This window comes from Microtus oregoni, unplaced genomic scaffold (assembly GCF_018167655.1).
Source record: "Microtus oregoni isolate MIOR12 unplaced genomic scaffold, Mior012 000043F_ref0000047, whole genome shotgun sequence".
NCBI lineage: Eukaryota > Metazoa > Chordata > Mammalia > Rodentia > Cricetidae > Microtus > Microtus oregoni.
The window spans coordinates 10,144,665-10,167,433 of record NW_024543210.1 but is presented as its reverse complement, the minus strand read 5'-3'; the positions used below and the strand labels follow the sequence as shown (position 1 = coordinate 10,167,433).

The window sequence follows — 22,769 nt, the reverse complement described above, 5'->3', positions numbered from 1 at the left end:
GGGAAATAAGTAATTTTTTTTTTCTCTGAATAAGACATCATAAAACAAAACATCATAAGATCACAATGCATTGTACATTGATTCATGAACCCTTCTTAAGTTTCCACAATGAACACATTTCCTTACATTGAGCCATGAATGGCGATTTAAAACTGGTTTCATGGATAACTCATTTCCGCCATTTTTTCCTCAACTTCACCTGCTAAATCTCAAGGCAGAGAGAGCAAGTTGTACTGTTTCAGCGCTGGCATTCTTCCCTCCCTGAACGTAGGACACTGTCATTGCTGTCACCTGGGAATGCACATGCACAGGAGGGAAAACTGTCACAGAAGCAGCTTCCAAAGTTGAGCCATTAGCACTTGCTGCAGCCCCTCCGGCTTTGGAACAGCAACGTGTAGTTAATAATGTGGCACATCCCCCACCAAGGCGGTGGTTGACTAGACTTAAAGGACACTTTACATATCATGCATTTATGATATCCGGCTACTTTTTTTTTATTGACTCAGGGACAGTGTTTTCTTTTTGAAGAGATGCTGGCAGCTAGCCAACGTATGCTGAAATTTGGGAAACTATATCAACATGTCCATTTTGTGACTCTAAAGGGATTTCAGGGGATAGACTCATAGGACTAAAATTGTTGGTAACTGGACTTATCAATAATGTAACATGTAAATATGGTAATCTGAGGAGTAATTTCGTTGTGTGGGAAACTATAAAAGTCTGATTCAAAAATATATGTTCTCTATAATAGAGGTAGGCAGACGGTGAGAGGTGGAATAGCGTTATCCTACTGCACAGTTTAAGGTTACAAAGCCCAGTATAGCACACACTAATGCAGGTAAATTAAATCCCTTTTAACCAAAACAAAGACAGCAGCTCCTAAGTTCTTTATTGCTAAGAAGTATTACATAACTATTCTGAAATTATCTTTATTATCATTATTATTATTGTTTTTCCTTGGACATTGGGTAACAGAAGACAGAGGAAATGGAGGTAAATTAGGCACCTAGAAAATAAAAAGCATGTAGTCATTTTTTTTACATTGTAACATATTTCTGCGCTAAGAGAAAATTAAAAAAAAATTCAATGTCGACTTGACATAACAAGCATGCTGGCACTAACCAGTTCCTCACACCACTGTGACATTGTAGACGTCACACCGTTAGCTGAGAATTTAGTAATGTTGGATGCACATAGAGTAAGTATAAGACAATGAAAAGAAGCATTTAGAAACTGTTTTCTATTTTTACTAACAAATAAGTATACCATAGGAAAGCACTTACGTGCTGTAGACGCTATAGTGCATAACGGTTGCCTACTGGAAAATAGCATAATCTCATTTTAAAACCTAAACATTTGGTTAAGAAGTAATTTGACTTTTAAATCAACAACTTTTCTGCTTTGTAACTTTTACTAAAAGTTTCATAGATTTCAATGGAGACTAAAAGTAGAACGATATTTAGAGACTACATTTATTCTCATTAAGCTTTTTTAACTTTCTACATGATCTTTTCTCTAGTTTTTAGTGAGTTTTGTTGACTAATAAAGTAAGTAACAGCAGTACCATCAGAGATCTCGTATGATGCACAGCTTTTCCCGTAGATGACGCTTGCTTAGCTCTTAGAGTTTTCACGGTAACTATTTAATAAACACTGTTTGTATTCATAAAATAAAATGTTTCCTCCCAACATGCCAAATTAAAACACACACATACACACATACACACACACACACACACACACACACACACATACATTATCTTTAGTTCACCAACACACGCTATGGGCCATTTACTATATATTATTTTATAGCTTTTCCAATGTAGTTTAGTTAACACTTTAGAAATATGTATTATTTCTAAGTTCATATGCCTGTTTAAACTTCATTATCTCAAATGATACTGACAGAATGTCATGAAACAGTATCATAATATACATATAGACATTATTTTGATGCAATAAACATGTGATTTTTAAGACTTTCTTAATAAACGCACATGTTTATTCTTTGCTAAAACATGTTTCTGCAAGTGCCATACCTATATTTTGCAAGTTTCTATCTACATGACGAGATAGTACTGCTGCGTTGCTTTGAAAACTCGGTATGATTAGGAGTGAGAGCCCTCCCAGATGAAGCCAAGTCAGCGTTCCTCATGCTAGGAAACCGCTCCTTCGCCAAATTGACAAACTGTAAAACATGGGTTTGGCACTGAAACATGCATTTTTATATTTTTGCTCCTTATAAACCAGATAACACATGAGATGCAATGCAACTTCCACAAAGTCCACCTGCGTTGTTGACATCTCTGAGCACATGGCTGTGCGACCAGCACTAGATCCGTAGGCCGTGCTGCGGTGGCAATTGCATCTTATGTGGGTGTATCTGGTGTTTTATTATTTGTTTTAGAGTGTCATTTCAATGTAATGTGCTGTTCTTTGTGTCTTTGTTGTCTCTTTTTTTTCTTTGTCCCCCCAACAGCATTTTGTCCCGCACAGGGAAGAAGGAAAACCAAGATGCCTCCAATTTGACAGTGCCCATGACCATGTGTCTTTTTCCTGTGCCATTCCCACTCACCCCATCTCTAAGACCGCAGGTCAGTTCCATCAACCCTACTGTTACTCGCTCCCTCCTTTACAGCGTCCTGCGAGATGCTCCTTCAGAACGCGGCCCGCAAAGTCGTGATGCTCAGTTGTCAGACTACCCTTCTTTGGACTACCAAGGCCTCTACGTGACTTTGGTGACTCTCCTGGATCTAGTTCCTTTACTACAGCATGGCCAACACGGTGAGCATTTTTACTGAAGTCTTTGGGAATGTCCATGCGTGCTTATGAATATTTATGGTGCTGAGCAGGCAGGCTTGGAGAATGTTGTTACTGTCGTAAATCTCTTGAAGGGTTTTGTGTGTCTGAAGCCTTTCTGACGATGAAACTTAATAATGGTGCTTCCCTTCCATTCATTTCACACGGTCCTTATGCCCAGCGTTGTTATTCAAGGGGTTGGAAGCAGGAGACAATGAACTGGAGACGGTGAATATAGCAGGCAGCTCCCTTCACTGATCAGTTTATTGTGGTGACTCTTGTTAAGGCCACAGTTGAGAAGCTGAGTTTGAAGCTTTGCCCCAGAAAATGTAAGAGGTTGCGTTTGAAGAGCAGGCTCTAATCCTTGACTGATTCTGAGAGTTTCAGGGGCAAACCAAAAATTCTCTCCGGGACTCACTTTTCCTGGTAAAACAAATGCCTGATTTATTTAACAACCAGCAGTTACTGCAAAATACTGGGGCAAGGATTATAGCACACGGTGTTGCCGGTGGTATTTAGAGTAGAAGCCGTTGGTGAGCAGGCTTCCTCTCTCCACCCCATCCTACTGTGTCTTTCCATTGTTTGTCCCCTCTGTTCTTCAGATCCACACAGAGGGGTACAGTGATGTCTGCTTAGCTATCCACTATGGATTTGGGAGAACTTAAAAATTCAAAACTGTATGGACAGTAGAGATTTGCTTCTTAAATGCAGTTTAGAAGCCTGAGCTGTCTTTAAAATATTTGCCATTTGGCCCCTGGGAGTGTGATAACCGAAGAAGTTTCATTGTACAGAAAAGCAAGCTTTGGAAATGGGTGGGTGGTGGGAGTTGTTTTGTTTTTTAATATGGTTGTCTGTCCTAGAAGAATGCTTAATGGTTGATTTAGTATGAAGTGTTTGTAATTGAAATTTTTTAAAGTTTCCTTTCATAAAGTGATGAAATTATTACTGAATTTGCTTTTCTTGTCTTTACAATGCTGTATTATGCTGTGGAGTTGCTTATCTCGAACCCTTTGCTGTCTTAAACCTACCTAGCCTCTTGTGCTACAATCCTCTCCCAGCTCAGAACCAAAATGAGACAAATTGGGAGCTTGTAGGTGTCAAGTGGCACCCAGTCCTAAATTCAGCATGGACTCATGTGTCCCTGGGGAGAGTCACCGGGTCAGACTAGATGCCCTTTATTTTTAAGATTTCTTGATTGTGGTATTTCGCTTGGTAAATGGCAATTCACATAATGTGTGAATCTTGACAATTTCAGTATCGATGATTTATGTTTTTGCTCTCATGCCTTATGCCTGCCTTGTGACCTTATCTTGATATTTATTTATTGTGTTCTTCTTCTGAATAATATAGCTTAGAAGCTAGGATAAAGCTCACCAGCATTCTAGCAAAGGGTTTAGAGAGCCCAGACAGCCCCTTTCTCTCAAGGTTCTCTGCACAACCTGGGCCACAGGGAACTTGGAGATTGCAGATCCAGTGAGAATCTCTGAGGACTGGTCCTGCCAGCTGATGCTCTGAGCGAGCTTCCTGCGAAGCTTCTTCTGATAGAGAATGATTGACTGCTCACTGGCTAGAGTCTCTGTCCTCATTCCGGGTCTAGGTGGCCTATAGGAATGAGAAGGAGTAGTTCAACTACGGGTGAATTGTGATTTGGGCAGCTCCTGCTTTCTCTGTATCTCAGTTTCCTTGGGTAGAAAAGACCCCAGGTGGGCTTCCAGGCCCTTTCAGTGCTATTAATCTGTAATTAGGCTTTTTAGCCTAAGGCTGAAAAAAGGCTCAATGAACATAGCTGAGGTGTCTCTTATGCACAGCCTCATGGAATTCACACAAAAATACCTGTGAATTTTCCGCTTGTTGGTCTGAGCTCAAAGGCGATGTACCTGGGCTGTTCAGGTTGCGTGTTGACCACACTGTCAGCTGACAGGCCAGTCAATATGGTTTGTTAATTCTCACAATTATTAGAAATAATTTGAGGAATGCACATGATTCTGGAAGATGAATCAGAGCCAAAGCAGACCAGAGTCTGAGACTTCACTATCTTAATGAGTGCAGAAGTGATCCATCTTCATGTCAAGCCTTGGCTGATGGTCTATATTTCAAGAGGTTCAGAAATATCACAGTGCACATCAAATGTAATGGATTTATTCTTCATGCTTTCTAAAGCTGAATAGTTGTGGTTTGTTTTGAAGGCCCTTTATGTTTACTTCTCATGCAGGTAACAATGATAGTAATATTAATGGCAATAAGTACTAGCTAATGTTTTTGGAGTACATGCTATGCTGAGTTCTTTGTATTTATTTCATCTAAACTTCTATCAAGCCAGGTAGGTATTGTTATTATCTGTATTTTAAATCCTTGAGAGATTATTTTGAGGAGGATCAGCTTCCTGACAATGAACAGGATGCAAAGGGCTGTGCAGTACCAGCCCCTAGCTTCCTTTCTGCGAAGCACACCTAATCTAGAGGTCACAAACTACCTCGCTGCCCGAGACTACAGGCGTAGGACTAGTGTGGCTTGGCCGGTGTAGCAGAAATAGCCAGGTCTTAATTTCTAATACTGCCCTGGACTTTTCTGAAAATTCTACTGGGCACATCACTGTATTTCAGTTATCTTTATGAAATCCAATGGAGATAAAAAAAATTGAAGGATGTTAGCATCACTTGGAAAGTGCTTTGATTAATGGGATCAAGGGTCACCTGACTAGTGAGGCTTACAGATGACTGATACACTGATGAGAAACTCATGGAACAGATTTATTTCTTAATATATTCGCCAACTAACTGCTATGTACATCCCACATTCTAATAAGCAGTGTATTTCTGAATTCTTAGTAGAAAGGGAACAATAGATGCTTTTATAGTTTAGATTATTAAAATATAAAGGTAGCATGTTTTGTTAATGACACCATCTTCAGTGGCTGACTACTTAATTTTGTTTTGTAGATCTTGGACAGTCAATATTTTATACAACCACATGTTTGCTACCCTTTCTCAATGACGATGTTCTGAGCACTTTGCCCTACACGATGATTTCAACGCTAGCTACCTTCCCTCCATTTCTTCACAAGGATATTATTGAATACCTTAGCACATCTTTTCTACCAATGGCCATATGTAAGTTCAATCTCACCTCATCCTAAAATTATCTTTGTATATTGTACAAATGGAAACTGTGTTTACTGTTACAGGCGCTTGACTTTCAAGATTGCAATGGAATCACGTGATAATGTACACCTGCTATGATCTAAATTCTAATTGTTTCAGCATTTACGTTATGTAGGAAGTCGATGATGTGAAAGACGATTATACCTTAGGATCATCACGCTATTTGCTCAGTTTGCCTTCATGGAATAGGAGGAAAGAATGTGTCAAAGCATTCTGGGTTTCCTACTTATAAATTACAGTGTCTTTTTCCACGTTAGAAAAGAAGGTGGACAGAATGTTGTCTGGTGTGAAGACTGCTTCCTCCTGCAGGTGAAGGCAGCTGGGAGGATGGGTAGGGCAGCAGAGAGTGGGGAGACGTATCCTCCTGTTCCAGCTCTGCCGCAGGATGCTGTGGAGGGTTATACAGCTCAGTTCACGTGGTTGAAATCTAATTCGATGCTGGTGACTGGATCAGCTTTCCTTCTCGGTATTTTGATGACAAAATGAGTCAAAATTTATGACATGCTTTGGAAATAAAGCCAGCGCCCATGACTCCTATGCAAGATACAGTCGCAAGCCTGGGACCAGTCTTCTCTGTCTATTTATTGATATTTTTGGAGACTGAGCCTCACAACTCCAGGTCGGCCTGGAATTTGATTAGTTCTGTAGTCAAAAGCTTCTTCAAATTCTTGATCTGCTGTCTTGGACTCCCGAGTGCTAGGATTATGGCTTCTTTTCAACTTTTATATACATAATTCTACAGGGTCCTCAGACATGAAAGCAAAGAGAAAACAAGCACAGTTTCAGCTTCTGTAATCACAGTCCCTAAAGTGTTCTTTACAAGTGGATTGTGGATCAGCCTATGTTTCAGGGAATAAGCTGAAAAAGTGATGGCTTAAGAATTCAACCAGATCAAGATGCAAATCTCAGCTCTGCCACTGGCTAGCTATGCGAATTTATCTTTGATTGTTATCTGTAAAATAGTAATCATAGCTTCCTCGTGGATAATCACAGCTCCTTTGTGACTAGCAACCTTAGCTGCCTCACGAACAGCAACTGTGGCTGTATCTTGATGTGTCAAGGGATAGCGTGATTAGCCTGGGTGCTGGTAGTGTGCCACCCGGAGCCTGCTGGCTGTCACTCACCCTCCCACCTCAGCCCCCTGAATACTGGGATTTTAGGTGCACACCACCATACCTGCTTTTCTTCCCTTGATTTTTTTTTTTAAAAATAAAAATAGCTTTATTGGTCATGTCTAACTCCTGGTATCAGTGCTCATCACATTAAGTTATGTACTTATTATGCCCTTATTAAAGTTGCTGTGTATCAGCAGCTGACAAACACATGTACCTTTTGGGCTTCACCTTAGAGTGGAGTTTAACTTAGGTATAGAACTGTAATTTTCATGTCTTTTCAGCAAAGAGTTCGACTCTTTGTTAATAATTTTTAAAAATATTCAGCAAATATTTAATATTGCTAAACATCACATTTAGCAAATGTTTAAACATAAAATATTTGCTAACATATCCTAATTATTTAGCAGCAGGGGAAAATGAGCGAACTGTTGATGTCACTCCAAGTTGTAGAGTATATCATTCTGTTTCACCTATGCGATCTCATGAACCAGTGCTCGCTTGTGGGTATAGTTTTAGAATTTTGTGATCTTGTTTTAAAATAATGTCGACTGTTAAGGAAATGAACAGGCATCTTTAAAAAAAAAAAAGATTGGCAGGTGAGACGGTTTCTTACTGGTAATAATCTAGCTCGCTGTGCCCCTGTTCTTGGGGATAAGTAATTTGTGGGGAGACATTGGTGCAGTGAGCGTCTCACCGTACTGAAGGTTGATCAGGCAGTGAGCGGCTCACCTCGGCGAAGGTTGATCAGGTATTGTCAGCTCGTTTCTTTGCAAAGCTGGTGACTAATTCCTCCTTAATTAGAAGTGGAGATTCCCAGACACAAACCTTGTCATGTTAAAATCCTGTTTTACACAAATATCTGAAGCAACTGAGTACTAAAAATGAGTGATGTGAACCTAAAAATATGTGTGAATTTCAGTCTTTCTTTGTGGAATGGCTTGATATTTATTCCTTTGAATGTATGAGCAAGTCACTTCATGTCTCTGAGACATAATGGTTTTTTTCAGCTTTAAAAGCGGGGATGTTCAGAAAACAAGTTAAAATTCCCTGGTTATTTCTGGCTTAATAATTCTAGGTCGAACAAGATCAATGTTAATTTTTAAAATTGTTTCTATTGAGCTATATATTTTTTTTGTTCCCCTCCTTTCCTCCTGCCTCTCCTTCTACCCTCTTCCCTTGATCCCCAATGCTCCCAATTTACTTAGGAGATCTTGTCTTTTTCTGCTTCCCATATAGTTTAGATCTATGTATGTCTCTCTTAGGTTCTTTTTGTTGTCTAGGTTCTCTGGGATTGTGAATTGTAGACTGGTTTTCTTTGCTTTATGTCTAAAAGCCACTTACGTGTGAGTACATGTTATATTTGTCTTTCTGGGTCTAGGTTACTTCACTCAATATGATGTTTTCTATCAGTTGCCCACAAATTTCAAGATGTCATTATTTTTTTTCTGCTATGTAGTACTCCATTGTGTAGATATACACATTTTCCTTATTCATTCTTCAGTCAAAGAGCATTTAGGTTGTTTCCAGGTTCTGGTTATGACAAATATTGCTGCAATGAACATAGTTGAGCACATGTCCTTGTGGTATGATTGAGCATCCTTTAGGTATATAACCAAAAGTAGTATTGCTCGATCTTGAGGTAGGTTGTTTCCTAATTTTCTGAGAAATCACCATACTGATATCCAAAGGGGTTGTACCAGTTTGCACTCCCACCAGCAATGCAGAAATGTTCCCCTTATCCCTCATCCTCTCCAGCATAAGTTGTCATCAGTGTTTTTGATCTTGGCCATTCTTTCAGGTGTAAGATGAAATCTCAGAGTTGTTTTGATTTGCATTTCCCTGATGGCTAAGGATGTTGAGCATTCCTTAAGTGTCTTTCAGCCATTTTAGATTCCTATGTTGGGAGTTCCCTGTTTAGATCTGTACCCCATTTTTAAAATTAGATTATTTATTCTATAACACCAACTTTTTTTTGCATACCTTTGTCCATCCATTGGTAGGCCTGGCTCACGTGTTTACTTGTCACTCTGTTTTAGCCTGTTGGCTTGGGCGACTTCTCAGCACCCTCCTGGTCATTCACTTGTAGTCACTCTTCGCCGTCTTTGAAATGAGCTGTAGTGGTGACCTGCATGCCTGCTCTTAGATGACTGAGTTGTTTCTTCATACACAGACCTTAAGACAGAAGAGACAGACTTTCAGATTCCAGGTAGAATGGATTGCAGTGAGGATTGGAGTGGTCTTATTATATTATCCATGCTGTTTCTATTTTTGGTAGCTGTCACGGTATCTAGAGCTTCACACTGGATCAGGGCAGGGACATTTAACTTGGTCCAGAGTCTTTTTATCTCAGCACAAAGATGTTAGATAAAAGATGTTGCATTTTCTAAATACTTGGTAGTCTTTGCCAGAAGGACTTTGCCTGACACGAAGTTGCAGGTTTGTAATGCTAGCACTTGGGGTGCTGAAGCAGGAGGATCACTACAAATTCAAGGTTAAGGAGACCCTATTGCAAACAACAAAACACAATACAAAACAAAACTTACAGGAAGATGTTAAAAAAAAAATCTCTTTGGTATGGAATTTTTATAGTCAATGTAAAGAATAGATATTTTCCATTTTAAAATGAGTATCATTAATGATTATATAACTACTTATTATATAATTAATGATCATATTGTCTGTATTACTTAGAAGATGCAGTTTTGAGCTTTGAAGTGGATCCAATTCTCCAAACCAATCATTGGCTGTGTAGCATACACACTGTTCTTGCCATCTTTATTACCACACTAATCGCTTATGATTTATTTTTAAATAACTCCTTTTAAATAACTCATCAATTTATTATAAAAACTCTTCTTGACATGTTTTTCTTATTAACTCCTCCAAAAATAAAATACAGATCTCTTTATTCCATATGTGTGGAATCTATGCTGTTTATAAAAGTATATTAGAAGAGTTACTAAGTATTGGAAAAAACAAATCATTTGCACATCACCATGGAAACCTCTCTTTTTCCAATAAAGGATTTGTGATTTGTTGTCCAAATTGAAATATGGATCTTTGGATGATGATACTTCCATATTGTTTAAATAGGCATCCTTTAATATAGTTTAAATAAACATCCGTTCGTGTGGGCTGTCTTATTCTGAAGACAGAAACAGTGCTGAGCAACAGCCTGTACTGTGCTTCATCGAATCCAGTTTCTTTCCTACCTTAGATTTTCTCAGTCACTGACCCTCAGGAAAAAGAAAGGCTCATTTAGATCGTTGTGTTGATTTAGAAACACATGTATGACTTCACTGCATATCTAGTTCCAAGCTGTGGTTTTATTGTTTGGTTTTGGCTACACATGGAACACGTGGTATAGTTCTATGGTCTTATGAGACTAATTGTGCACAGAAAAAAATAAAGAAAAGGCAAGTTCTTGGTGACATTTGAATAACCATTGTCATGCATAGTCTGCTCATTTGCTAATGGTTGCATTCACGAGGTAGGTGTTGCTGTGAGAACTTCGTTGTTGAAAATGTTTGGCACCAGGATTCACTGGGGGCAGAGCTATAGTTCTTTGGCTCTGCACAACTTTCTCTCCCCATTCAACTTTTATTTTCTTAGATACAGGATTGTCAATAATTATAACTTGCCCTATCTACATCCCAGCTTTGTTGTGAAGACCACGAAATGAAAGCTACATGAGACTGGAATTTGAACATTCTATGATATGCCAATATATAATGGATCAAATGCACAGACAAATCATAGACATATTAATTAAATCACATTGCAATGAATCCTGACACTTCCCTGCTGAGATTGTTCATGTTGTTCTACTGCTTTTCCCTGTTGAATACACTGTTGCGGCAAAGGGCCATCCAGGAGCGGTAGGACTGTCCCTGGCTTACTTTGTCCCTTATGTGACAGTACACATAAAACCGCCGCAGGTTTTGCACTCAAAGTACTTGTGAAGTTGGGCGTCTTGCTTCACTAACCCAAATGGCAAGTATTTTAAGACTGCATAGGCTTGAGAGTCTTGTGATCCTGGTATTCTCTTTTGGTTTAGTTGCTGCCTTCTGAAGTCATGGCTCTCTCTAACAGAGACCTTACCTAATGGAGTGCAGCCATCTTCACTAGCACAAGCCCAAAGCCTGTGAGAGGAGAGGCCACGTCTCTATCCAGATAGTGCTATCTGGCCAACTGTAGAAGTTTCTTCACCCTAGTTGTCTTTCTTATCTTTATCATTTAGCAGACTATAAGGCTAGTGGGATTTATTTTAACCTATCCATAGACTATGCTTATTGTGGTCATTTGGATCAGACCAATAACTTCAGGTCTGGTCTCTCTACTTCCTTGCTTAGGCTTCCTATTGCCTGTTCTTTACGTCAAACCCAGAGTCACCTTCCAAACATGTGGATTATGCCATGTTCTGTCCCTCCTCCAAACCATCTAGCTTCTTGTCACTCTTAACAATTAGATTCTTCCTTGGCTCGCAAGACTCTGATCTGGCTGTGGCCAGCTTCTCTACTTTCATTGTTGCTTCTCCACGTGACTGCTCTGCATGTCTGCATCAGCCTTGCTGTGGTTTTACAAAGGCTTTGTGTTTATACTGCACCCCTTGTCTCAGAGCCCCTCTAAATGATCTCATGGTGGGTTTCCCTTAGGTCACAGTGTAAGTACTGCATCTTTTAAAGAAATGAGTCTGTGTGTGTGTGCGTGTGTGTGCATTTAAGAGAGAGACAGAGAGACACAGAGTGAAAGAGATAGATGGGAGACAGAGAAATACTAAGAGACAGTGAGAGACAAGGAGAGACAGAGAGAGACAGAGAGAGATTCAGAGAACAACATTTGGGAGTCAGTTTTCTCCACCTTGTTGCACAGGATCTCCTTTGATGTCTCTGTTGCTGCTCTATATGCTCCAGATGGCCCAAGATTTCTGGCCGGTTCTCCAGTCTCTATTTTCTATATTGCAGTGCCAGGTGCCAGGACTTCAGCTGCCCGCCATTGCATCCAGCTTCTTATGTGGGTTCTGGAGATGCAGTTTAAATGGTCAGGCCTGTGCAGCCAGCGCTTTTACTTCCTGAGCCGCCCTCCTGGATACTCTTAAGAACCACATATTTTGAGATGCCTTCCTTTCTAATTTAATTCAGAACTTTCCACCATCTTTTCTCTGTTCCCTTGCCCATATTCATGCTTCTTCGTGGCCAATGCATGTCCTTTTCTGTAGAACAACACTGTCCACAGAACTTTCTCTGATAATGGAAATAGAAATAAAATTCTATGCTGCCTCGTACTGTAGCCATTACCACATAGGGTTACTAAGCACATGTGATGTGTCTAGTGAGGCTAAAGAATGTAATTTAAAATTTTTCTTAACTAATATACATAGCCACCTCCAACTATACAGTACCTAACCCAACTCTGGCGATGGCCTCCTTTACCGCTGTAACCAAGGGCCGAGAATGATGCCTGGTGCAGTTCTATGAAAAAAAGTAGTGTGTGAGTGAGTGATTGGAACATTAGCGATGATTATACTCATCCTGGACTGTCATTGTCTCAGGAATTAGGCTGGTGCATTCCTGTCGCTAGCTCATCTCTCACCTACAAAATGACTTTTGTCACCTGCTTCCTTTTCGAGGTGAGAATCGTGTGAGAACTGCACACCTAGCCCATTGGGGATTATCCAATGCAGACACATGTTAAGGGATCAGTACTGTTCGTGGGAGGAAGGCATGATGGCAGGTTCTGTTCTGGTGCTACTGGGGGAATAGGGGAAAGGCCTGGAAACTTTTCATTATATTTCCTGAGCACAATAGTCTTTTCCGTTTAATTGTATATGGTTTTTTTTTTGTACTCTCATGGGATCAAGCTGCGTATCTGTTTACATCATGCCTTTTACACAAGATTCAGTAAATGACGCCTGCTTGTGCATGCTTATTAAATTAGAGCCATGGTGATTTTATTCGGTGTTGTAGAAGGCTTTGAAATTGCAAGATACCGTCTGTTTATATAAGTATCGGAGCCAATTTCCTGGGGCTTGTGTCCTGGGGGAACTCTTGTGGCTTTATGGATGGCCATACTTGAGGGACAGCATAGATTTACAGAGGTAACAGGGACATCCAAAGGTCGCTGAGCCATCTGGGCAGCTCTCCAAACAGACTTCACTTAAATCATCTGAGACAGTTGGGCATCTCTCCCGCTTTTAGAGGCCGCTGGGCACAGTGGCTCCCAACCTCTCTAACAGTTTTCATTGTTGAAAAATGCTTAGGATTAAAAAGTTTGAGTTGAATTTAAATAAAGGTGAAAACACTTGTCACCAAAAGAATATATGTATATATGCATACATGTGACAAGAGAGGGGGAGAGAGGAGAGAGGAGGGAGGGAGGGAGGGAGGGGGGAGAGATGCTCTTCTATTGTTCAGGATGTTGGAGGAGGCATTCTTTTCTTTTCTTCTTCAACAAAAGGCACGGGAGTATTGTCTATGTGCTCCCTCTCTCCAGCCCTGGGTATTGGCCTGGGCATCCCCTTGCTCACCCCTCATCTCTCTAATAGATGGCAGATCCAAGGCCAGCTTGCATGAGAGCCGCTGATGTGCTTATTAATTTAACAGAGCGTTTCCAATCTCCCACACTGGCTGAGCTAGGATCTCTAGGTGGAAAACCATGTGCCCCGCTCTTCAGCATCTGATTCAGAGCTCTTTCCTCTTCAGTTTATCCCACTTGATTAGTCATCCTCACCCCTCGGAGCAGTGTACCGCTCTCTGTATCCACCCTGGTCTACCTATCAGCTTTTGTTTACAGTGGAGAGTCAGGCAGACCTATGCCTGAATACCACCTGCCCTGGGAATCAGACACAGGCAGACGCAGGTGGTTAATAAACCCAGACTCGGGCTAGCAGAACTCAGTTAGGGGCCTGTTCTGTTGGCTGGCGTCTCTCAACCTGTAGCAGTGACCGCTGTCCTTTACAGCATCGGAAGTTCTTGATGTGGAAACAAAATAGAATCCTATTAAACTTTCATTGTCTCCGTTATTGCATGACAACCTCTAACTAGTGATTTGATGTTTCTGTTTACTGAGTGTCTTATTGCATTGCCTGTTCTTTTTCGATGTAAATGAGGCCTGCTTCCCATACACTTTACTTTAATGTACAATAAAGCTGAATTTGAGGTTATCTGCTTTGGGCTGACTGTCTGCATCAGTGGTCTTTAGTGTGTAGAAATAGTGTTGACTTTGTGAGTCTTTCCCTTCTGTGTGCTGTTTTTTCTCCGTTTGGCAGCTTGGTATATGAGTGTATGTATAACTGTTTTCTTCTACTTCTTCTGTTATCTCTGTGGAAGAAGGAATTCATTTTATATTTTAATCTTAAGAAAAGTCTTCCTTTTGTGGGGGTCTCTCTCAGTTATTAATGGGATAAAAGTACCCTTTGACTGAAAACATGTTATGCCAAATAATTTTCATCAGAGCTAGTTCTGAATACTTATGGGGCTACCTAGCATTTTCTATGAAATAGAGACAATTTTAATATAGAGTTTAATGTCGTCATAAACAAGACACTTAAAGATGAGTTTAAATAAATCAGTGTATAAGTGGATATCGGGATTATACAGCAATTAGGTGATTTTTGAAGACACCTGCTTGCTTTGTGATTGGACGTTTGTTGGCACAGTATAAACGTTGTTCACAGCTATTCATAGATTCAAAAAAGTGCTTTGCTCCAAACAACTCAGACCGACGTGAGGAGGGTAGACTGTGGGAAACTGCAAGCGATTTCTTATGGTAACAAAGATACTGATGGGGTTCTATGGGAAGGTTTGGATACAGTTGTGTAGGGACATATGAATGCCAAAAACCATTTAAAAACAAGCATGATCATTTTCATAATATGTGACTTAAGATTTGCATTTATAACTAAATAAGAAGTTATATATTTTCTGAAGCTGGCTTGCTTGCCTCTCTAATTTTTAATATGTTCTAGTTGGCTTAAAAATCTGCTTTCTTATGTTAACTGTTAACATGTTTACGTGCCCTGGGCCCACAGGAGGCTCTCCTTTCTTTCTTTTAGAGATATGAGCATCTTGGGAATAGAGATCACACCAAAGTTCAACTCTGACAAAGCCAGTATATTCTGGTTTTATATCTTTTCCACGTGGCTGTGCTCTAGGTGTTTTTACAGTGGCACACGATGGTAGCGTTTGTACGCAAGGAGCAGTTCTGTGGTTTTGTCTCTGTGAATTTCTATCAGCTCTGGGGCTCTAATGTTTGCAGAGTGTTTCCCTTACGAGCACAAATCCCTGGGTTTGATCACCAGCATTCCATAAACCGGGTGCATGCCTGTACCAGCTCTGAGAGGTGGAGGCAGGAGGATCAGGAATTCAAGGTCACCTTGGCTGCATAGAATGTTTAAGGCTAGTCTGGGGTACATGAGACACCATCTTAAAAAAGGAGGAAAGTCAGCAGTGCCCCAGCTTAGTTGGAACTTTCTCGTTAAGCTCTTTCGTGGTTCTAGGTAAGCCAGCAATTATGTGCTCATATCTAGAAATTAATTTGTATCTAATCAGACAATTTTGGTTTCAGTGGGCTCCTCCAGGAAAGAAGGCGTCCCAGCTCATGTGAACCTCTCTGCGTCCGCCATGCTAATGATTGCAATGCAGTACACATCTAATCCAGGTAAGCAGAAGCCGGCAGCTTGAGCAGCTCCAAAGCTATCGCGAGCAGACATCTCGCAGACAAGACAGAATTTTTCATGTGGGAGCTCTTTTAGGCAGAAGAGACAACTGATGTGTTAAAGCCAGATTTCTGAGTTTAAATGAATGTATCAATTGCTAGTAATAGTGGTTTGATTTGCTAGGGAATATTTAAGAATGTTTGAGAATGAAGTTTTAGATGCCTGGAAATTGATGACTTTAGAGAAAAAAGTTTAATTAAAAATATAGAGTTAGGTAGTGGTGGTGGTAGCGGCACATGCCTTTAATCCCAGCCCTCAGGAGGCAGAGGCAGGAGGATCTCTGTGAGTTCGAGGCCAGCCTGGTCTACAGAGTGAGATTCAGGACAACCAGGGCTACACAACACAGTGAATCCCTGTCTCAAAAAACCATATATATATTTGGAGAGAGAGAGAAAGGCTGGTGTCATGGCTCATATCTATATTCATATTCTATCTTCACTTGGGAAGATGAAGCAAGAGGTTCATCATTAGTTTAGACTAGCCTGAGCTGTAGCGTGATATCTTGTCTTACACACACACACACACACACACACACACACACTGTATATTACATGTATTGATCAGCTCACATGCATATATGCATATTTATTGCACTTTAACCACTAATGATAACTAAATTGATAATTTCTGTAAATTTGTTTTGCTAATGCCACAGAAACATTTTGAACATAAATCTTTTTTACCAAGCTCCAGGTTTTTCACAGGATAAATTGATTAAATGGAATGTGTGATTTAAAAGGCTTGAAAAATTTTGGTTTTCTTGATGTGTGAGAGAAAACCATTTTTCATGATGGCTTATCACTTAGTGTGATATGGAAAACTGTAATTGTGTTGCGTTGCTGAAGATTGGCAGCCCACTTTTGCCTTTGTATATCAGAGCATTTGTGGTGTTCAATGGGTTTGCCCATGTTGTACCCTGTTTGGCTGTGTGTGTCAGGGTAACTGCTGATTTAACTGGAAGAACTGACCTAAAAGGTAACTCACTGTTGAAGTACTGTGTTAAGTATGAACTCTGTTTTTTTATTTTCATGTAATGTTTGTTTGGCAAATGAGAAATTTTATAACATTGTTTTTAGTCTATAAGTAGCATAATAATTGAGTTTCTTATTTGAAAACTTTTATTTAAAAAATAAACATAATATTTTATTAATTCATTGAGAATTTAATACACTGTATTTTGTTCATATTTTCTAATACATCTGAGTCATAGAGTGTGTATAGTTTTGTTGTTTTGTTATTTGAGATAGAGGCTTGCTATATTGCCTAGGCTGACTTCCTGGGTAAGTCAGTTCTCCGTCTTCAGACTCCCAAGTCCCTGGATTCCAGGCAGGTGCTGACTTTTCTTCTCTGTTTTAGTCCACTTGGGCTACCATAAGAAGGCTTAAGACAACAAAAACTGAAAGTTCTGGAAGCCAGGAAGTCTAAGCTCATGGTCCTAGCAGATCCACTATCTGGCGAAGGCTTTCTCCCAGATGCAAGGATGGCCATGCTTGTGCTGTCTCCTCTCTCAGAGGAAGGAGGAGCAGTTCTCTGGTGCTTCTGTTACAAAGACACCGGTCATATTCGTGAGGATGCTATCCATAGGACCTCAATGCCTCCTGAAGATCCTGCCTCCTAAATTCCCATGCTGGGGCCAAGATCTAACATGGGTTTTTGGGAATACAGATATTTGATTTCTCAGCTTTCTATCCCCTCTCCCTAATTTCACATCATTTTCACACCTGAAATATACCAATTCCATCTTGACAACCCTACAAGTGTTAATTCATTCCATTATCAACTCAAAACTCCGAGGCCCAGCAGCTCATATAAACACCATCCACATCTGTAACTGTCAGACTTGCGGTGTGGTTTATCCTAGCATGATGTGCTCTTTGGCTGTGAGTGTATGAAAGCAAATGCGTCACATGTTTCCAAAATGTTACTGTGAGGACTGGGGCTGCAGCTCAGTGGTAGAATTCTTGCTTAGCATAGGTGCAGCTGAGGGTTAAATCCTAAACACAGGCAGACAAATAAACAGTAAAATGCAATGGTAGGCCAGCTAAAGAGTAGACATTCCCACCCCAAAGGGAGAAGGGGTGTGCCTGAAACTCAACATCAAACCTTAGCCTTGTAAGTAATCTTCTTCGACTTGATGTCCTTCTTTCTAGACCCACGGTGGCGACGGTCCTGTCTCCTCTGTTGCTTTGCTGTATAAGGGCTTGTCCCCGGGCATCTGGTGGTCCTGCCTCCATAGCTTTAGGCAGCCTGGCCTCCAGCAGTGCCTTGGAAATTATCGTAGTAGGGGCTTCCTAAGGTGATTGTCCCTGTGTCTACCTTAGCTCCACCCCCACCTTCTGGGGTTCAGTGCCTTTGACTTTTTAGGGTATCCTGAAGTCTAAGTGGTAGTATCCATATACCCACAACTTTGTTGGGTCTGGCGTATGCTACTCTGGGACCCAAAGAGCTTCATTTTGGCAGCTAAAGAATAAGGCATCAGAGTGCAGGAACGAAGTATGGGCCACAATGTGAGTTCCCCAACTTGCTGGTGGCCCCTTGAAGCCATGCCCTCTGTCCTCTAGGCGTCTGATGGGAGGAGCAGCTGTGATGAGTTCTAAGTTGTCTTTGGGGGTCTTGGACCACAGGTGAGGGTTGACTAACGTGTTTCCTAGCTCCGTGATCATCCAGACACCTGGTGCTCTCTCTCCCCACAGGCCTCCCCATTCTTTCAATACAAACAGTCTGAGGGGTTTCCAAACTTTCGGTTGGTTTCTTCTTTGATGAACCGTTCTGATTGAAGCCGTTTCTTTCTGCAGGAATTTTACTATAAATACACAGAAAACAGTAACAGAAACAAAACCATAGACCAGGCCACTTGTTCAGCACTTCCCTGGGATTTCCTCAGCCAGCTTCTCTCACAAACTCTACCTTCCCGCAGCCCATGAAGATGTGAACACAGTGTGACCAAGTTCTCTGTCACTTTACGACAAGGGTGGCCTTCCCTCCAGTTTGCAATCACGTGTTTCCCCTTTCTGCCTGGCATCTCAGCGGGGGTGTTAGTAGAGACATCTATTGTTTTTTTTTTTTTTTTGCCAACATTCATTTCGGCATACTTTCAGAAGAGTGAGGCTTTCCCTGATCTTCTCTTCCTAAGCCTTCACACAGATGTTGTTAAAGGTCTGTTCTTAGGAATAGTGGCTTTTCTGGAACAAGTCCTTATAATTACCTAATGCCAAAGTGGCTTCCACGTTTCTAGGCATTTGTTCTGGTGGCACTCCACCTCCCAGAACTGGGTCTCTGCTTCCGTCTGTGTGGGGTTACATCAGTTACTTGTCCCGTTGCTGTGGCAGAGCATCCAACAGAAGCAGCTCAAGGCAGGAAGGGTTGGTTTTATCTCGTAGTGTGAGGGTTGCTGACTACCCTGGCAGGGAAGACATGGTGGCAGGAATGCTAGGCAGAGGTTGTGCTGCATCCATAGTCGGGAAGCAGAGAGAGAGGTAAATAAATGCTGGAGTTCCTATCACTTTCTTCTCCTTATTCAGCATAAGAGCCCATCCCACGAAATGGGGCCTCCCATCATCATCTCTCCTCAGTTGAACGTCTCTGGCAACATCCTCAGAGACACACAGGAGTGTATCTCCTGGGGATCCTGACTCACATTCAGGGGTTAGTCAAGATTAGCTGTGTCAGGGATGCTTTAGCAAATATTGTAACATGAGTGACTTGTCTATATTAAATGTTCATTTCTCACAGTATAGAGTCTAGGAACTTCATGCTCAAGGTTGTCCATAGATTTGGTAGAGTGGTTGGGGCCCATTTCCTGGTTCATGGATGAATTTATTTGTTCTGTCTTTGCATAGCAGAAAAACAAGATTTTTTTGAGGCCTTTAAAAAATAAGGGCACTGGGGTTGGGGGATGGAGAAATGGCTCAGCAGTTGAGTGTATATGGATCTTCCAGAGGACCCAAGTTTAATTCCCAGCACCCACGCTGGGTATCTCAGCTCCAGGGTATCTGGCTCCCTCTTTTGTCCTCTGTAAGTACTGCACTCACAAGAACAAACTCCCAAACACATAAGTTAATAATGATAACACTAACACTACTAATAAAATATTAAAAAAAAACCAAGGGCTCTAACTCCACTCATGGAGCCTCTCCCTTCATGCCATAAACACATCCTAAAGCCCTACCTCCCAGTGATGTCACTCTGGGGGTTAGAATTTAACATGTGGCTTTTGAGGGGTGTATTCTGTCTACAGCATCCTCAAGTGTAATATCTCTGTGATTATTATGTGAATTTAATTAAAACATTTATTTTTAGGCCAAGCTATAAACTCATATCTTATTCTGTTTACCTTAAAATGCCATAAAAGTACAACTATATTTATTACATTATATGTTCTGAGAAGATTCTTTATTTGGACACTAGTAAATTTAACTCTAGTCATGAGGAGTGGGTCCTGATGGGCAGAAATAGGGCAGAGAGGACATTTGGAGGTTAGTTATATGATGATCTGTTCCTGCATCCGGATCTGGGCCTTCATCCCACAGAAGAACCAACATCTGAATGGTGGGGAGGAAGGAAGTCTTTATTCGGTGGCCACATAATGACGAAGAAGGGAGACTGTGCTCACAAACAGCTTCTTAACCCAGGAGAGTGGGGTTCCAGATATGGGACAGGAGTAATGGTGAACGGAAATGGGGTCACAAGGAAGGTATATTCTCATCTTTCTGGGATGAGGCAGACCTTCCAGAATCTTCTCTTTCATTTCTTTTTACATTTTTCATGGTCTGGTGGTTCCATTGACAGGGTCTGATTGATGTCTTTAGCTTTGATGGGAGGAAAAGAGACTAGGCAAGTGTAGGCCAAGTTAAATAACCATGCATTGTATTCTGGACACAAGTTTCTCCAGTGATCAATATTTTCATATATGGACTCTGACCTAAAGATTAAGGCAACAGAGGAGATAGATACCATAAAGACAGATGACACACCTCTTCACCTCTCCCCAGTCACTCAGTAGACACCAACAGCCCCATGGGAAGAGTCAGCGTTTTAGCCACTCTGGCCTTCAAGACTCTGAAAACAAAACAAAAAAACAACCAAGCAAATGAGAAGCTGGCTTTCTTGACTGGGTAGCCTCTAAATGAGAGATGTTTAAGTAAACCATGGGCCCGGGAAGTTACCGAGTTTACTTCACTTCCCCCCCCCCCCCCCCCAGTATCCCCATTGAAGCGATTTGTGATGATGTGACTGTCTATTACCTGAGCTGACTCCAGGGGCTTATGAGGGCTTCTCAAAGGGCTGAGTTTTCCCGAGCTCATTTGCAAATGACGTCAGTGCAGCCCTGAGCAAGCTTTTCTGCCTCGAGGCCAAGTTTTCTCACCTGTAAAATGGGACAATTTTTCCTGCTATTCTTAAAATATTGTTAAGATTAACAAGTTCAAAATAGGCGTGCGCATACTCGGTTGGTCCTGGTGCTCTGACTGGCACATTGTAAGTGCTGTAAATAATGTGATCTGCCACAAATGGGCATTTTCTTCTTGGACTTGGGTTGATGAAAAGCTACCGTGATCATACAAAATCGCCTCTGTTATTTTCAAATTTGTTCATGGGATAATGTTTATAGGCCAATTAACTATGTCATGTTGGAGATTACGTTTCTGACTCAAGACTAGTCATGTAGGAAACAGTTAAGAGATGAGGTGGTGCCCACTCGGGTCACTTTGGGATCAGATGCATGCTGGTGTGTTCAAACTTCTGACAGTTTGACCCGATGACGTTGTCATCCAGAGTTCACACAGAACTGCTGTACTCAGCTTACAAAACAAACAGGATAGCGCCACTATTAAAACCAGTCATGTAATGTTTTAAGTAAGTGTTACTATTCTACTGTTGAAATTTTGGTGGAATAGGGCAAGGGTGGAGAAGTATCAAGTGACGGATTGGTTTTCGTAGCTGATCATGTATCACGAATAGAGGTCAGGCACTGGAGAGATGGGTCGGTGGCTAAGAGCACAACACTGCTCTTCCAGAGGAGTCCAGCTCAGTGTTTAGCCATCACCTGTTCATAGTTTCCTGCAGCTCCAGCTCCATGGGGGATCTAATGACTCTGATCTCCACTGGCACACACACACACACACGCACGCACGCACGCACACACACATGCAATCCCCCCCACATATGTAGGCATAATTAAAAATAAAATACATCTTAAAGAAGAGAAGGGCATTTGCTTAAGCAGCTAGCATTTCCTGAGTGACTCCCGTGTGCAGGGATTTCTGCTAGGTATTGTGGGAATGACTCGTAAATGTAAGGGGCGGTGCATGTTGTGGGACTGTGTTTGGGAAGATGGGGCATAATCCCACAAAACGTTACCAATGTGGGGTCACCAGGTGTGGTGATGCACACCTGAGTCCCAGCATTGGGAAAACAGGATCACGACACCTATGAGGGCACCTGCTACGTAGTGAGACATCCTTCACACACAGAGTGGTGTGTGCAAAGCACCAGTTACATACTATAGGCCATTATTTCATCAGACGAACAGAACTCTGGGAACTGAAATAATCAGGGACGGCTTTGTGCTTCTTGAGCAGAGAAAATATGGACCACGTTCTGCTCGGTAGAGTAAGTGGTGCATTTTGGAAGGGAAACTGAACAGAGATACTCTTGAGGTCTGTTCACAGGACGGTCAGTGGGATATTCTGAACAGGGTTTGTGTTATCCACCCTGCAGAAGATCAGGCGCTGTGTAAGACCAAGTGTCCTGTGAGCACTCAGTGTTGGCAGAAGGACAAAGGCTACTCAACGATCATTCAGGAAACCCTGGCTAGCCAGGCAGGATGGATATACCTTCACCTCGTGAAGCTCGTATAGTTGGAGGGGACAAAGAACAACGAATCAAACAATTAGAAATAAAATATCCAGTTTTAGTTGTGATGTGTCTGTCAGTTTTTCTTGTCATCGGACTATGAAGGGAACCTTTAAATTTATTGTGG

The 22,769-nt window shown here is 41.3% G+C and overlaps 1 protein-coding gene across 10 annotated transcripts in view; it reads left to right on the top strand.

Annotated features, from left to right (window-relative positions):
• The window catches only part of Unc79 (unc-79 homolog, NALCN channel complex subunit), a 241,101-nt gene that overhangs the window by 45,563 nt on the left and 172,769 nt on the right, over positions 1-22,769 (top strand). For 9 of the 10 annotated variants that reach the window (XM_041633347.1, XM_041633349.1, XM_041633348.1 and 6 more), the window contains exons 3-5: positions 2,479-2,783; positions 5,738-5,908; positions 15,640-15,732. In XM_041633347.1, the coding sequence (XP_041489281.1) occupies positions 2,537-2,783; positions 5,738-5,908; positions 15,640-15,732 (511 nt within the window). In that variant the 5' untranslated portion in view covers positions 2,479-2,536. The remainder of the gene's footprint in view (positions 1-2,478; positions 2,784-5,737; positions 5,909-15,639; positions 15,733-22,769) is intronic. The other variant, XM_041633346.1, reaches the window with a different exon arrangement.